We start from the raw sequence: 16,476 nt of genomic DNA on the forward strand, positions 1-16,476 counted from the left end.
TGATGGCGAAACCAGAGTTACCGATGGTGTTATCATCCCATATGAAGATGAGCCGCTTGCGGATTGTGGCGAAGAAGTAAGCCCGAACGCAAATGAAGAAGAAACAGATATTGATGGACTTACCCCGTCGACTTTGAAGTCTAGATTTGAAGGAAATGTGGGTGTGGATTGATGGTAAGTTGAAAGATTTACCGTTATTCCTTTTGAACATAAGCAGGGCTGATATGCGCTCCTGCGTTGCTAAGTTTGTCCGATAATTTTTCCTTTACCTCTTCTAGGTGTGAATGCGAGCAGTGTAATACTGAAATATTAGTCGGTGCCCTCGAGTTTCGATGTTGCAGAGAAGTCACTAATTCATCCGCGAAATTGATGTTTGATGGTTCGATCGAACGAATCAATTGCATCACCAAACATGAAGACTTTAACACCATTACGAACCGCGCCGTTCTTCTGCAAGTCGCTCCTCTCCTTAGACGCCAAGATTGAGGAACCTATCGTCGCCGCAGTGGAGGGTCAGAAGACGAGTAAGGTTTTTTCCTTTTAAATTGGTAGTTCTATGTCATTCTTGTTTTTTTGCCTGACCTAATAATCAGGATACTTGTGGTTTTATATTAATTTTTTAATTCTACAGTCATAAAAAACGAGTCTCCTGTCATTCAGTTAGGAATGAAGGTCCAGTAATTACTAGAACTGTAGATGTCTTCATTTCTCACTTACATATGCTTACATATGGGTTCATCAGAGCCGTTGCATATAGATGGACAACAAGGCGGCTTTGTGGGTACATAGGCTGGGAAAACAGACGACCTCTCCCAGCTTGTGTTTATCACAGTGCAAGGAACACACGAGAACACAGGGGATATGCTAATGTCCAGGATGGAGAGGAGCATTGAACTCTTGTAAATGTACTTCATTGGTCCATGAAAAAAAAATTATGATAAAAAAATACTCCCGGTTTAGTTTCATTTGCGTGGGCCATGTCATCTTGTATACACTTCAAAAAATAGTAATAAAGACCACGAGAAAGCAGATATGGATAACAAACTGCGAGTCACTTTATTTGCCACTTTTCTTCTTGTGACAGTGAGATGGCCTTTTGCTTTTGCAGATGCGTCTAGAAGTGGATTGACTACTGCTTTGTTGACTGTTGCCATCAGCTTTTTGTGAAGTTTGTTCTGATTCTATAGGATAACAATGGCGATATAGTATGTGAGTGCATCGTTAAAGTGTAGGTGTGTAACTTTGTATGCCCAATGACAAATGGTGTTTAATCCAGACTGCATACAAATGTACTTCATTCTCACTTGTCTTGAGTTGGGAATAAAAAATTCACATTTAATAACAAAGCTCATCTACAGGCATTCCCAACTTCGAGTAGAGAGTAGCATATCCACAGGTGGATAAATAAGCAGCCCCCCGCAGACAGGTGGAAAAAATGAAATAATTCACACTTGCTAAAATTTCATTGTAATATTACATTCATTTCATGTTAAATTTGGATAGTTGAAATGAATAGATTGATAAAGCTATTAACTGACCAGGTGGAAATAATGTTGTTTTCTTCAATGCCTTTTTTGCCTTATATGCCTTTATAGCTTCCTCCTTGCTCAATCTTTCTGAAAACTGCTGATTTAGGGGCTCAGGTGTTCTTGATGCATACTTCTTAATTACTTCCTCCCTCTATTCTTTTGGAAAATTGAAGAGTAGTTTCTTCAAACCATCAACAGAACCTGAAAAAAAAAACAACAAAAAATACATATATTATAATATACAAAAAGGTATGTAAACAGTTCAGGTTCAGGGTCCAAACAAGAAATAATACTCTTTTAAAGGGTATCGGGGTTTTACCAGAGAATATGGCAAGTAAAGCAAAGTATTAAAACATCATTCATGTTGTTTTCTTATAAATAAGAGTTAATCTACTGTAATCATATTTATTCTTACCATAGATGGGTGAGCATGCCACCTCTCGCACAACTTCCTCTCCCATATATTTAAACGGTCGGTGCATAACAGTGAGAATAAACAAAACGATATCAATTTGCATCTTACCGAGTTGAATCTGTTGTATGAAAAACTAAAGTTCTACTACCAAAAAATAGAGTTACATCTAAGAGTCAAAAAAGGCATTTAGGAAGAACTCAAACAAAAGGAAAGCAGAGGGAAAGAGAGGAGGCATGGAGATCTGACTCGGATATTTCATCATTAGATATCATTACTGTTGTCTGTGATGTTTCCTTTACTCCGCGTCCAAGGACGCTTACATCCTTGCGAAGATTTGTAAGAGAAATTATACCTTGGACAAATTTGCGGGAAAACAACAGGCGTTAATGTTCCTGAAAATGTTTTCGAGATGTTGTGAATCTAATGTTATGGCAATTACTTATAACTGCATGCATGCGTGACTTGTGGGTGCGACAAGGACTGATTCACGGTATGTTGTTACGTAGTATTGGATCATTTCTACGTTGCAATGATACTTTGGTACACTCTGGCTCTAGTAAAAGAAATGTAAGAAAAACTTTAACTTTTATTTTAGCCTTAAACTACACCCTTTATAGCTACTTTACTTAGTTCTGTCATTGCCCAACTAAAGCTGGAGTTTTATACGCTTATGATCAAACTGTACATTGAAAGCTTGTTTATTATGTGGTCATCACTTGCAACCAGTGATATTTTGAGACTGAAGTATTCGTCCATTATGAAGCACTTTAAAGAGGTAAAAGTAAAACTTTTGTCTCTCTGATTCAATCGGACTAATGCACGTATATTTGCTCTGAAAACGGGTTTATATACAGAAGAAATTTCCTCGTTGCTGCTTTTATTTTGGCCGTCGCTGTCTCGATCTGTCGTTAACTGGCCTCGCTCTGAGTCTCTTGGTTTGTCATCAATTTTAAGTTGCTTGAGTAGTTCATAAAAACTCTTACAGCTTATTTGAAACAAAGCTGGTAGAAAAGTTTGCGAGGTATTTGCGTTTTGATCGTGAACACAACTGGATTGAAGTTTTCGTATTCAACTTCCCCGCAAAGATGTTTGTTTTGAGATTATTACATCAGTAAAAGTTTAACTTTGTTTTCAGCAAGTGAAATCGTTTATGTGTTACCGTTACGGACAAACGAAATTTCTTTCTTAGTTACAGGACTGTAATCATTTGAGTATTTTTTTAAGTTGGTCAGCCATGAATGGCTTTGTGGTTATTTAGCTGTCTTTCGCGATTGATGTTGGATAAAATTAGGAAGCTTTTGTTTATATACTGATTTCATGTTCGAAATAGCTCAGTTCTACTCGGACAGTGGCGAGAAAATCTTCTTAACGGCTATCCTATGATCTACAGTAGCGATAGCTCCATGCTGATGCAGGAAGACCTAAATATTTTTGAGAAGGTTATGTAAACGAAACTGAAGATAAAACTTTGCATTTTCCGATCTTCGATGAAATCTTTGTATATGAAAGTTATGAATTCCTTTTCAAACAAAAGGTTTTCTCCTCTAACTCTTGATTCGTCGTAGGTTTCGAAATCTTCATCAGTTACCTTGAATGTTTTGCTTTTGGGTACACGATAGAGAACGCATTTTTTCGGAAATGAGCCGAATTATATTTAAAAATAGCATTCTGACATATAGTTAAAAAACTTATCATAAACGGGAAGGATACAACAAAGTAAATTATTGGAAAGATATAAAAGTATAAGATAGAAAATAATCAAGTAAAATATAGACATGGACTGCAAATGAACTACTTCAAGGATTCATGCTAGAACTTTGTTATGCAAAAACCGTAAAAAGTTATTTTCCTCTTACTCTTGAGTGGTTCTGCCCAGGTGATCACAAGAAAATGACCTCCAGTAGATACTAATCTTCTTGGATACCAAACAAAACTTAACGATAAAAATATCTGGCTTGAAAAATTGGATCCCTTCGTGAGAAACGGCTACTTTCCCTGTGAAATCAGTTTCCACTTTTAGTCATGCGTTCGGTGGTAGGACTTTAATTGTTTATACAACAGAGTTTACTCGGTGAGATGTAAATTGTTATTTTTTTATTTATTCTCGCTGTTATGCACCAGGTTTTAAGGAAGAACCCAAACAAAAGGAAAGAAGAAGGAAAGAATTATAAAAAAGGAGGCATAGAGATCTGACTCAGGTATTTCTTTACTGGATATCATTATTTTTGTCTGTGATGTTTTCCGTACTCCGTGTCCATGGTTACTTACGTTCTTGGAAAGATTTGCAAGAGACATTATACCTTTTGCGGAATAACACCGGCCGTGAGTGTTCCACAATCTGTTTTCGAGATGTTATAAAGCTTTTATTATGGATTATGGATGAGATTAGTACATCAGTAAAAGCTTTTAAGAGAGGATGTCAGCATCCATCGAACAAATTTGAAATATTGTGGCAAGTCGCCCAAAATTCGTTTTCTCACCTACTTTCATATTTTGTAGCCCAATATGTCCTAATAATTGTGATGTAGTTTTTTTGTGAAAATATATTTTAGTTTTCGAGAAATGACTTTTTTCATTCGACCGCTCAATTATGCAAATTTTCACCGTGAATATTACTTGAGTTGTGCGACCTAATGTAACGAATGTACTAGACCTACGGTATTTCTGTGAACACAATCCTTTGTTTTATCATCTAAACTTGGTCCCCTGTCGTTATTGAAGCTGGCAAAGAAACATTTATTTTTTGGTGAATATTTTTGTCCGACATACTTTTCCTATGTCGAAAAGTAGCATCAAAACAAAGACCGTTTTAACAATGACCGATATGACAGAATCTATTGAGCTTCAAGCTTTTAAAAGACCAAATGATGGTTATTGTAAGATAGCATATTTTTATTTCATTTTAGCTTTTTTTTCTCGAAGATATTAGCTCTACAGCTACACTGAACTTACTTAAATAAAGTATATGTATGTATGAATGTATGTATGTATAAAGTTACTGTAAAAATTTCCTTGTGTATTTGTGTTGTTCTATCTTGAGACGAACTCAAAGTCCGGCATAATTTACTTGATAGCAACTATGAAATATACATGGTGCGCCAACTTTAATTAGCATAACTCACTACAATTTGCAAAAAAGTCTAACATAACACTCTTACCTTGATTATTTATGATTTTATTAGCCGTTTCGATTATTATATTACGCCTGGGTATTACTTTTTGACAAGAGCCCAGGTTTTGCGTAGTGTTTTCCCCTCCCTCATTTATATCATAAGCTAGTCACGCAATAATTGACACCGACACAAGTGAATATTTACCATGTATAAAGATTTTTGTTTACGTTGAATTTAAAATATTAAAATATGTGCTTTCTTCACTAATCCTTGTTTCAGTGGCAGCGAAGCAGTTAAAAGCGGGTTGTTGCTTCAACGCTACTGAATTTTTTAGTATTCAGACAGGCGAGCAAAGCGTGATGCTCTGGGAATAAAAACTTTCAGGGGCCTTTTACATAATATCCGAATGAGTTTTGGACAAGAACGAGTTCATACCGGTTGCCACATAATAACTAGCCTAAAATTTATTCGAAACGAGTCATTTCTGAGTGAGTTTATTGGGGTTTCGTTACAGAACGAAACACTCATTCTGGACGACCTTTTCTACCTGTATAATGTAAACGCGGCACGGCTCTCATATTTGTATGAATCCTCTGTAGGAGCGAGGGAAGCATTGAAAAAGACAGAAAAGGACATAAACACTTATTTTTACAGGCTAATTGTTGCCACTCCCACACGGATAAGACTTAAATACCTTTTATAATGTTATAGCGGTCGTTTTCGAAATTCCAGGCGCGCACCCCTGCCCTCTTTTGTAAAGGGTCCTCCGGGGGTGTTGATACGTGCAGCACTCTTGACATTTGGCAAGGACAAATTCTGATGTGATTTTTGGCGAAGAGAGACAAGTTTTGTCAGCGTCTAGTTGCTAGTGCGGAAGGACCCTTTACCATCGTGTACATAATTACGCGTCCCCCCAGACGGCGGAGAGCCAACAAAGTGTTCAGACATTAGTTCAGAAAATTCCGCCTCTGTCTGAGTTTTTGGTAGCCTATTGACCAATTCCCAATCGAAACTTGAGTCTGATGTCACGCGTAATTTTGCTCACGGTGGTAAGTAGCCTACTTACCGAAGCCAGATTGTTCGAATTTTCCAGACATCTTGAGTACTATCTGTGATACACGCTTGCCAATTCCCCTATCAACTTTTGGAATCGACTTAACCCTACCTTTACCATGGCCGAACATTTCTTTTGGCACCCTACATCTGCTATTGGAACCACGATTCCACCCAACACCGAGATTTGATCTGTGAGTGGGGCAATTTGTAAAATCATCGATATCTTTTGGCGTCTCGAAGATGCCGGCACGCGACAAAACAAGACCAACTTCATATTCTGGATCTGAAAACTTGCAACTCTGCACGTGACTTGAAATGTCTTTTTAACAATCACGCAAGGGAACGACTTGGTCTTCTCGATAACTTAACCCACAAGTTCCACCAGCGAACGATTTAACTAAACAGCAAATCTCCATGTTAGCATGTAAGATGAGATGCCTAAAAAACAGATCAGTTAGCTAAATCAGTATGTAACTTGTCAATCAAATTGACTATTGTAACCATACTTTGACTTCAGCCGGCAAAGGAATCATTAATGGATCTGGACATTTTAGTTTTCTGAATGCAGTAATTCCTGAAAGGTTTTTCTAAATGTCAGGCAATGAGGAAAAAAACCCATCTCTTGGTGTTTTGGAGGTTGATTCATCTTTGAATTTCTGTGTCACGCTTGTCACGCAACTGATATAATAAGATAGAGAAGATCTATAAACTGGAACTCAAATCTGGCTAGAATGTGGTAGAGCATAATTAACGTGATCATCGAAACAGCTTATAAAATCATAAATAAACAAGGTAAGAGTGTTATGTTAGACTTTTTTTGCAAATTGTAGTGATTTATGCCAATTAACGGTGGCGACAAGTTGGCGCACCATGTACATTTCATAGTCGCTATCAAGTAAATTTTGCCGGACTTTGAGTTCGTCTCAAGATAGAACAACAAAAATAACCAAGGAAATATTTACAGTAACTTTACAACCATCATTTGGTCATTTAAAACCTTGAAGCTCAATAGATTCTGTCATATCGGTCATTGTTAAAACTGTCTTTGTTTTGATGCTACTTTTCGACATAGGAAAAGTATGCCGGTGTCCCAGCGGATTTGGACCCCCCTCCGCAGATTTGGACCCCCCCAACAAAACTGAGTGAAAACATCATCCTTAACGTTCTAGTAAAAATGGATGATAATTTACGTTCCAGTGCTTACTAAAGTATGTTTTTAATTCAAAACACGCGTATCGTTAATCCATACGAACTGGCATCCCGTCGGATGTTTCTTCTAACCAAGGGAAAATGGGCAAGAATTTAGTTTATCACATAAACTGCGGTGTTATACTGAAGAAATGTAAAATGGTGTCCGTGTTTACATAGCCTGATTTAAACACGCGGGAGATTGGGAGAACACGAGATAAGGCTGGTTTTCCGGCTTCACTGCAAAGTTGTTTGTTTTGAGATTATTACATCAGTAAAAGTTTAACTTTGTTTTTAGCAAGTGAAGTCGTTGATGTGTTACCTTTACCATCAAACTAAATTCCTTTCTAAGCCATAGGAATCTAATCATTTGAGTCTTTTTTATTCTTATTGAATTTCTTTGAATCATTTCGCAACAAGAAAAAGTTTTGGAAAGTTTGTAAGTCAGTCAGCCATTAATGGCTTTATGGTTATTCATCTGACTTTCGCGACTGTATATGATAAAATTAGGAAGCTTTTACTTATATGCTGATTTCATGCTTCGAAATAGTTCAGTTTAACTCTTACAGTGGCGAGAAAATTTTCTCCTGTGATGTACATTAAGGACAGGTCCATGCTAATGCAGGAGACCGTAAATAGTTTTGAGGAGGTTATGCAAACTAAACTGAAATGCCGCGCCAACTGACCCTAAAAGTGAAGGATACAACAAAATAAACTTTCAAAAAGATGGAAAAACATAGGAGAGAAAATAATCAACTAAAATATAGACATAGATTGCAGATAAACTACCTCAAGGATTCATCTTTGAGTTGATGATATGCAAACTCCTGTGAAGTTATTTTTCTGTGGTTCTGCTCAGATGATCATGAAAGCTCTGACTCTGGTAAATAAAATGTAAGGACATTTAATTTATTATTCGAACCTTAAATATCACCTTGTACAGCTACTTCTCTTAGCGCTGTCATTGTCCAACTAAACATGGAGTTTTATATGCTTATGCTCATACTGTCAATTCAAAGCTTGTTTATTATGTGATCATCACTTGCAACCAGTGATATTTTGAGATTGATTTAGGCTTCTACGTACAACATATAGAGAACTTTCTCAGTTTCCATCAGACGGATGAACTTATGCTTGCTTTGAAAATATGCACATATATATCGCAGAAATTTCCTCGTGACTAACGACCTGTTGTCTATTGATGAGCAAACAGAAAAAAGGGTCGCTCTATTTTTGATACCACACATATTGACTGAGTAGTTCATAAAAAACTTTCATAGTTCATTTAAAACAATAGTGGACAAAGAACTTGAGAGGCATTTGAGTTGTGATCGTGAATACAACTGGATCAAGATCTCCGTTTTCAACTTCCCCGCCGAGTTGTTCATTTTGAGACCACTGGATCAGTAAACGTTTTACTATGTCTTCAGCAAGAGAACTCGTTCATTTGGAACCTACGAAGCGAAAATGAAAGTAAGATTTTCTATGTCTCAATCTTGACACAATCTTTGCGTATCGCAATAAAGACTTGTTTTTCAAAAAGATATTTTCTCGTAGTCCTGGTTCATCGTAGGATTTATAGTATTCGTTATTTATCTTTATTCTGGTGCTTTTGAGAACTCAACAAATAGCGCATTTTGTCGGCAATCAGCCGCATCATATTTGAAGAAGCAGTATAGCAAAGTTTTGAAACATGCCGTGCCTAATCATCCTAAACTTGTCGGATTCAACAAGATATATTTGATAAGAAAGCTGGTAAAGTACAAGAGAGACAATAATCAACTAAAATATTGACATGAGGTAAAGATGAAATGCATGAAGGATTAATCTTGGAGCTTTACGATATGCAAAAACTGTGATGTTCTCATTTTTGTTAGCTTTGTGTGGTTCTGCCCAAATGGTCATGCAAAAATACTTTCCACAGTGCTGATCGTCTAAAATGCTAAATACAGTTCAACTTTAAAAATATCTGGTTTGAAAAACAGGATCCTTTGGCGAGAAATGGCTAATTTTTCAAGCGAAAATAATTTTCTGCTTTAAGTCGTACATTCAGTAGGAAGACTTAAATTGTACATACACCACAGTTAAATAAGTCCGATTCAAATTTTTATTGCTTCATTTATTCTCACTGTTACGCACCAACCGCTGTTTGGAAAAGAAAAGATCCTGAAAAACTTCTGTCTGATTGTACACAGTTTGCTGGTTTCAGGAAAATTTTGACAGGTGTGACTCACATACAAGTAATAGTGGAGTTATTCACTCCGTAACTTTAACTTTAACTTCAACAACCCGTTGTTGACTTACGGTATTTCTCTAGCGTAAATGCGTATGATTACGTAAATTTTAACACAAGCCTTTGAAAATAAGCGTATGATGAAGATATACTTCATAAATAAGCTACTTTTTTTCTTTTTTCAGGACGATTGTGTAGCCTCTTCACGAGCTCCGGGTGTAATTATTTCGTTTGAAACACCGTTCACGAGAAGATCATGTGAGGGGTAAGTAGATCTATGAATTATGAATCGATGCGCACTAAAAGGTCACTTTATTTGAATTTCATACTTAAGTAAGGGTCTGTTTTGTACTCAGACCAGCTGTTTTACTTCTAGCAGTCTTTACTGATCTAGATTAGGGGGACAGGAAAATGCTTTTGTGAAGACTGGAACACGTAATGCGTATCAGTCAAGGCGGAAGTTACTATTTTCGTGGGCGACAGGAAACTGAAAGCGAAACCCTTTCCTCACAGTTCGATTTCCGTTGCTAGAGAATGACTTGCCTTCTCTAATTCAATAACACGTTTTCCGAGAACTTGAGTTAGGCATTATTTATCGATGATATTTTTTCAGCAAAATTATTGTGCGTTTCAATTCAATCTGATAAGCCATATATTATTTGACCACAAGCAATGTTTGGGACAAATCATTCAGTCTTTATATGATTAACTAATTTTCCACAAAATCTGATTATAATATTTAATGCATATGAGCCGATAAATCCAATTAGTGCTAAAACATAATATTAACAGAGAGGCTTTCCTATACAGAAAACCCAAAAGATAGGGAAGATTTCCATAACAAATAGCCATTGAGGGTGAGATGGGAAGAAAATGGCAAATGAGGTTCAGTGTGCACTAAAGAGGCTATTGAGCATTTGAACTCTAATCTCAAAGCGATCTCTCTAAGTGCCTTAGCATATAGCTTTGCTTTACTAGTAATAGGAACCTCTTACTAGACTGCTCATGTGAAATTATGCAACAGTCAATTCGAAGCTAAGTTTCCAGAAAAACTATCAACGTTTTCCTAAGCAATTTGTCGAATGACCTATTTACATATCAGACTTCCTCAGTTCCCAGTTCAACCTGCTGTGTTCTAAAAATAGCAAACACATGCAGTATCCATGAATTGAAATATCTGAAGGTTTTACCATTATAGGATTCCTCTTATAGGTTCAATTATTTCCCAACAACCCCTTTTTAGCATGATCAAGCGAAACAGCCTTATGTCGTGTATGTCTTTCAGATTGTTCCAAAGCTTTCTTCAGTTCATTACACTGTTCAATAGCAACAATTACAGCCTTAACCCTTTAACTCCCAGATCCAATTTTCAATTTTCCTTTCTGTCAGTCGAACAGTTCTTATTAATAATGTTAGTTCGTAGAACTTAGTGTAAATCACTGCGTTATATTCATCTTTCTTTAAGCTTGTAAAAGATATCTGGGAGAAAAGTATGGAAAATAATGGTGATTCTAAGCTACCTACCTTCCAATTCAACTTTAAAAATATCTGGTTTGAAAAACAAGATCCTTTTGCGAGAAATGGCTAATTCTCGTGTGACTTTAACAGGCAACAATCAGTTTTTGCTTCAAGTCATACATTCAGTAGCAAGAATCAAATTGTTAATACACCAGAGTTAATTCAGTCCGATGCAAATTTTTATCGCTTCATTTATTCTCACTGTTACGTAACTACCGTTGTTTGGAAAAAAAAAGATCCTGACAACTTCTCTTTGATTATACATAGTTTGCTAATTTCAGTAAATATCGACAAATGGACCGGACTCACATACACATATTATCTGTAGATCGTGTCTACTATTGCATATTTTAACCACGTGCACCTCTGCTGCAGACGTAACTTATCAGTCTGGCAATCAATCCTTAATGATATATTGTAAAGAATGAAGAAAGTTAGAAAATACTGATTCTTTATAGTACGCTTCTCACACCATTTTACGGTTCGATATTGATTGTGCCGTGTCTCTTTTTCAGAAATTATGACATCATCCCCTTCTTACACGCCACCTCTTAAAAGAAGAAAATTCAACTCAAGGTTTGTAGTCGTCCAGTTTGCACACGTGACCTATGACGTCCCTTTGTTCAATCTGTGTACATGGATTCCCAGTTGAATTTCCACGTGATCAAAGTTCTACTCTGTATGCGATCTTGCGATAGGGAACTTGAAATTGTTTTCAAAGGCAAAGAGTTTTCTAATTGTGTGTGATGTTGGCAGAATAGCGTTGGTATGTTGAGGGCCTAAATGTAATAACTGTCATAAATATAATAATATTTGGTCCTAAATGCAATAAGCCTCTAATTAAATTGCTTAACTGCGCTAGTGCATTGTTGTTCTAGCGGACATTCACATTGATTCTCAAAGCTGGCAAAACAATGAGTACGGTGACCAATACCTCTCTTTATATTATTGGCTCAGACTCTTTAGTGCAACAGATTCTGATGATATACTTATATGCAATTTCAAGGAAAAGGAAGTCCACTGACCTTTACGTCAGAAAAATCCCGGGCTTGGGGGAAAAAATGAAAAAAGAAAGCTCAACAGTGTCCACTTATAGTTATGAGGTACATGAACTGATTACCGAGGTGGAGCGAAACCATAGAGGGTTAGAAATGCAATATCCCAGGTTAAAAAATGTATATCGGAGCCTGCAAGTTGTCTGACCTACAATTCGGCGGAATCCCTTGTCCAAGTTTGTAATTTGGTTTATGACCGGTTAACTCCATCACTGATCACACAAGTATTACGTTATCACATTTTTCCAAAATCTATTGTACTTAAGAATCTGAACCAGTGATACATGGAGAGGTATTGGTCAGCGTACTCATTGTTTTGCCAGCTTTCATTTGATGCCAATTGTTCATCAGTATAACGGTTTGCAGCCAATGCTTCTCCACTTAAGTCCGGCTAATAAGAAGACGCTGATTGATATCAGCGAACCCGCAATGTGACATGAATACTGGTCAGAGGGTTTTTTTGGTGCAACAGCTGTCACTTTAACATCTCTATGTGGATGTCCGCCATAACAACAATGCACTGACGAAGTTGAACACTTGCATTGGAGGCTTCCTTTATTTAGGACCAAATGTTATTACATTTAGGACAGTTATTACATTTAGGCCTTCAACAATGGTATTGCTGCTTTTGCTTGTGCCGGATTGGTATTAGTGATGCCGGCGGTACATCTATTGCTGAGGCACTCAAAGTCAGCAAGACGTTAACCAATTTGAATTTGTCTGACAATCGTTATAGTGATGCCGTTGCTACATCTATTGCTGAAGCAATCAAAGCCAACAAGACGCCAACCAACTTAGATTTGTCTTTCAGTGGTATTAGTAATGCTGGTGTTACATCCATTGCTGAGGCAATAAAAGTCAACAACAAGCTAACCCATTTGGATTTGTCAAACAGTGATATTAGTGATGCCGGTGCTACATCTGTTGCTGAGGCAATCAAAGTCAACAACACGCTAACCAATTTGGATTTGTCTGAGAACCGTATTAGTGATGCGGGTGCTACATCTATTGCCGGAGCAATCAAAGTCAACAAGACGCTAACCAATTTGAATTTGTCTGAGAATCGCATTAGTGATGCCGGTGTTTTATCTATTGCTAGAGCAATTAAAGTCAACAAGGCGCTAACCAATTTGAATTTGTCTCGCAATAATTTTAATTTCGCCGGCGGTCTATATATTGCTAGGGCAATCCAGCAGAACTTCACGCTAACCCATTTGGATTTGTCTCACAATTATGTCGGTGAGGATGAAGCTACATCTATTGCTGAGGCAATCAAAATCAACAACATGCTTAGCAATTTGAATATGGTTGGCAATGGTATTAGTAACGCCTGTGGTACATCTATTGCTGAGGCAATCAAAGTCAATAACACGCTAACCCATTTGGATTTGTCTTACAATTTCCATAATAATGCTATTGCTACATTTATTGCTAACGCAATCAAAGTCAACAAAATGCTTAGCAATTTGAATTTGGTTGGCAATGGTATTAGTAACGCCGGTGGTACATCTATTGCGGAGGCAATGAAAGCCAACAACGCGCTAACCAATTTGAATTTGTCTGAAAATCTTATTAGTGATGCCGGTGCTACATCATTTGCTGAGGCAATCAAAGTCAACAAGACGCTAACCAATTTGAATTTGTCTGCGAATCGTATTAGTGATACCGGTGGTATATCTATTGCTGAGGCAATCAAAGTCAACAAGACGCTAACCAATTTGAATTTGTCTGCGAATCGTATTAGTGATACCGGTGGTATATCTATTGCTGAGGCAATCAAAGAAAACTACACGCTAACCCATTTCGATTTGTCTCGCAATCCTGTTTATAATGCTGTTGCTACACTTATTGCTAAGGCAATCAAAGTCAACAAAATGCTAAGCAATTTGAATTTGGTCGGCAATGGTATTAGTAACGCCGGTGGTACATCTGTTGCTGATGCAAGCAAAGTCAACAACGCTCTAACCCATTTGGATTTGCCAAAGAGTGATATAAGCGATGCCGGTGCTACATATATTGCTGAGAAACTCAAAGTCAACAGCACCCTAACCCATTTGGATTTGTCTGAGAATCGTATTAGTGATGCCGGTGCTACATCTATTGCTGAGGCAATCGAAGTCAACAAGACACTTACCAATTTGAATTCGTCTGAGAATCGTATCAGTGATGCCGGTGCTACATCTATTGCTGAGGCACTTAAAGTGAAAAACACGCTAACCCATTTGGATTTGTCTGCGAATCGTATTAGTGATGCCGGTGCTACATCTATTGCTGAGGCAATCAAAGTCAACAAGGCGCTAACCAATTTGAATTTGTCTCGCAATAATTGTGGTGACGCCGGTGCTAGATCTATTGCTGATGCAATCAAAGTCAACAAGACGTTAACCTATTTGTACTTGCCAGAGAGTGATATTAGTGATGCCGGTGCTACATCTATTGCTGAGGCAATCAAAGTCAACCAGACGCTAACCAATTTGAATTTGTCTCGCAATAATTGTGGTGACGCCAGCGCTAGATCTATTTCTGATACAATCAAAGTCAACAAGACGCTAACTCATTTATACTTGCTAGAGAGTGATATTGGTGATGCCGGTGCTACATATATTGCAGAGAAACTCAAAGTCAACAACACCTTAACCCATTTGGATTTGTCTGAGAATCGTATTAGTGTTACCGGTGCTACATCTATTGCTGAGGCAATCAAAGTCAACAAGGCGCTAACCAATTTGAATTTGTCTCGCAATAATTGTGGTGACGCCGGTGCTAGATCTATTGCTGATGCAATCAAAGTAAACAAGACGCTAACCCATTTGTACTTGCCAGAGAGTGATATTAGTGATGCCGGTGCTACATCTATTGCTGAGGCAATCAAAGTCAACCAGACGCTAACCAATTTGAATTTGTCTCGCAATAATTGTGGTGAAGCCGGCGCTAGATCTATTTCTGATGCAATCAAAGTCAACAAGACGCTAACTCATTTGTACTTGCTAGAGAGTGATATTAGTGATGCCGGTGCTACATATATTGCAGAGAAACTCAAAGTCAACAACACCCTAACCCATTTGAATTTGTCTGAGAATCGTACCAGTGATACCGGTGCTACATCTATTGCTGAGGCAATCAAAGCCAACAACACGCTAACCAATTTGAATTTGGTTGGCAATGATATTAGTCGAGCCGGTGCTAAATCTATTGCTGAGGCAATCAAAGTCAACAACACGCTAACCAAATTGGATTTATCTGACAATCGTATCAGTGATGCCGGTGCTACATCTATTGCTGAAGCAGTCGAAGTCAACTACACGCTAACCAATTTGAAATTGTTTCTCAATGGTATAAGTGAAGCCGGTGCTACATATATTGCTTATGCAATCAGAGTCAATAAAACTCTAACCAAGTTGGATTTGTCTGAGAATCGTATTAGTGATGCCGGTGCTACATCCATTGCTAAGGCAATCAAAGGTAACAAGACTCTAACCACGTTGGATTTGTCTGAGAATGATATTGGCGATGACGGTGCTATATCTATTATTAGGGCACTCAGTTTCAACAGGCCAATCCATTTGAAGTTGTCAGACAATCCTATTAGTCCTGGTTTGAGGATGTGTATATCTGACGCAGAAGGTTGTTAACAAAGGTGTACAAAGCTGCGAATGACTTGAACGGATTCTGAAGTAATAATTGAACTTATTGTACGTTTCCTTTTCTACTTTTCATTGTAAAAAGCTTTTTTATCTTTTCCTTTTTGTGAAAGCATGGAACAGTTTTTGAGGAGTTGTTTGTAAATTGTTCTTAGAGCACTTCAATTAGATAGCATTCAAGTTATAATAGCTATCTTGATGATGTTTTCTTCATTTAAGGTGATGCTTCTGATCCCGAAGTATTTACCATAGAAGAGAAGAAGTGTAACACGCCGTTGTTTTTAGAGATTTTTTATTAAAGGAACATTATTGATATGTATCATCCACGAGCAGCCGACTTTCTTTCCATTCTTTCCAAGCTTCGATCGCCTCTCTTACAAGTTAAACCAAAGCATTAAAAATTTTGGACATTGTTTTTTATTTCTGTTGCGATCTGCAGAGCCATTGAATGAAATTTGACTACCTAAAACTTGTGTGGGGGAGGGGGGGGGGATGGACAATATGTGCGGGAGCGTGACAAAGGTCTATAGCCGGCGGATGCTACAGACCCTATTGCTAAGATATAACATCGCCATTTTGTGAGCTCACAGGAGGAACCACGATAGGGTTTCGCTAGATCAAGTACCATTGACACATCTTCATCAGTAACAGCCGGAAGCTCGTCGTTGATCGCAGTGATCTAAACTAAATGGCTTTTGACTTCCGTCTTCCATTACTTCGCATCTTCG

The 16,476-nt window shown here is 37.6% G+C and overlaps 1 protein-coding gene across 3 annotated transcripts; it reads left to right on the plus strand.

Moving 5' to 3' along the window:
- Positions 1-1,104: 1,104 nt before the first annotated feature.
- LOC113677321 (uncharacterized) lies at positions 1,105-16,116 on the plus strand. Of its 3 annotated transcripts, XM_089210707.1 has the most exons (5): positions 1,105-1,209; positions 4,066-4,142; positions 9,720-9,799; positions 11,568-11,628; positions 12,844-16,115. In XM_089210707.1, the coding sequence occupies exons 4-5, from the start codon at positions 11,573-11,575 to the stop codon at positions 15,737-15,739; spliced, it is 2,952 nt and encodes a 983-aa protein (XP_089066833.1). In that variant the 5' UTR covers positions 1,105-1,209; positions 4,066-4,142; positions 9,720-9,799; positions 11,568-11,572; the 3' UTR covers positions 15,740-16,115. The 3 variants fall into 3 exon arrangements, with proteins under 3 accessions (XP_089066833.1, XP_089066831.1, XP_089066832.1); XM_089210705.1 differs by having other exon boundaries at positions 11,568-16,116; XM_089210706.1 differs by lacking the exons at positions 1,105-1,209; positions 4,066-4,142 and adding an exon at positions 8,010-8,195 and having other exon boundaries at positions 11,568-16,116.
- The last annotated feature ends 360 nt before the right edge of the window (positions 16,117-16,476 follow it).

Source organism: Pocillopora damicornis, chromosome 6 (assembly GCF_964200805.1).
Source record: "Pocillopora damicornis chromosome 6, jaPocDami1.2, whole genome shotgun sequence".
NCBI lineage: Eukaryota > Metazoa > Cnidaria > Anthozoa > Scleractinia > Pocilloporidae > Pocillopora > Pocillopora damicornis.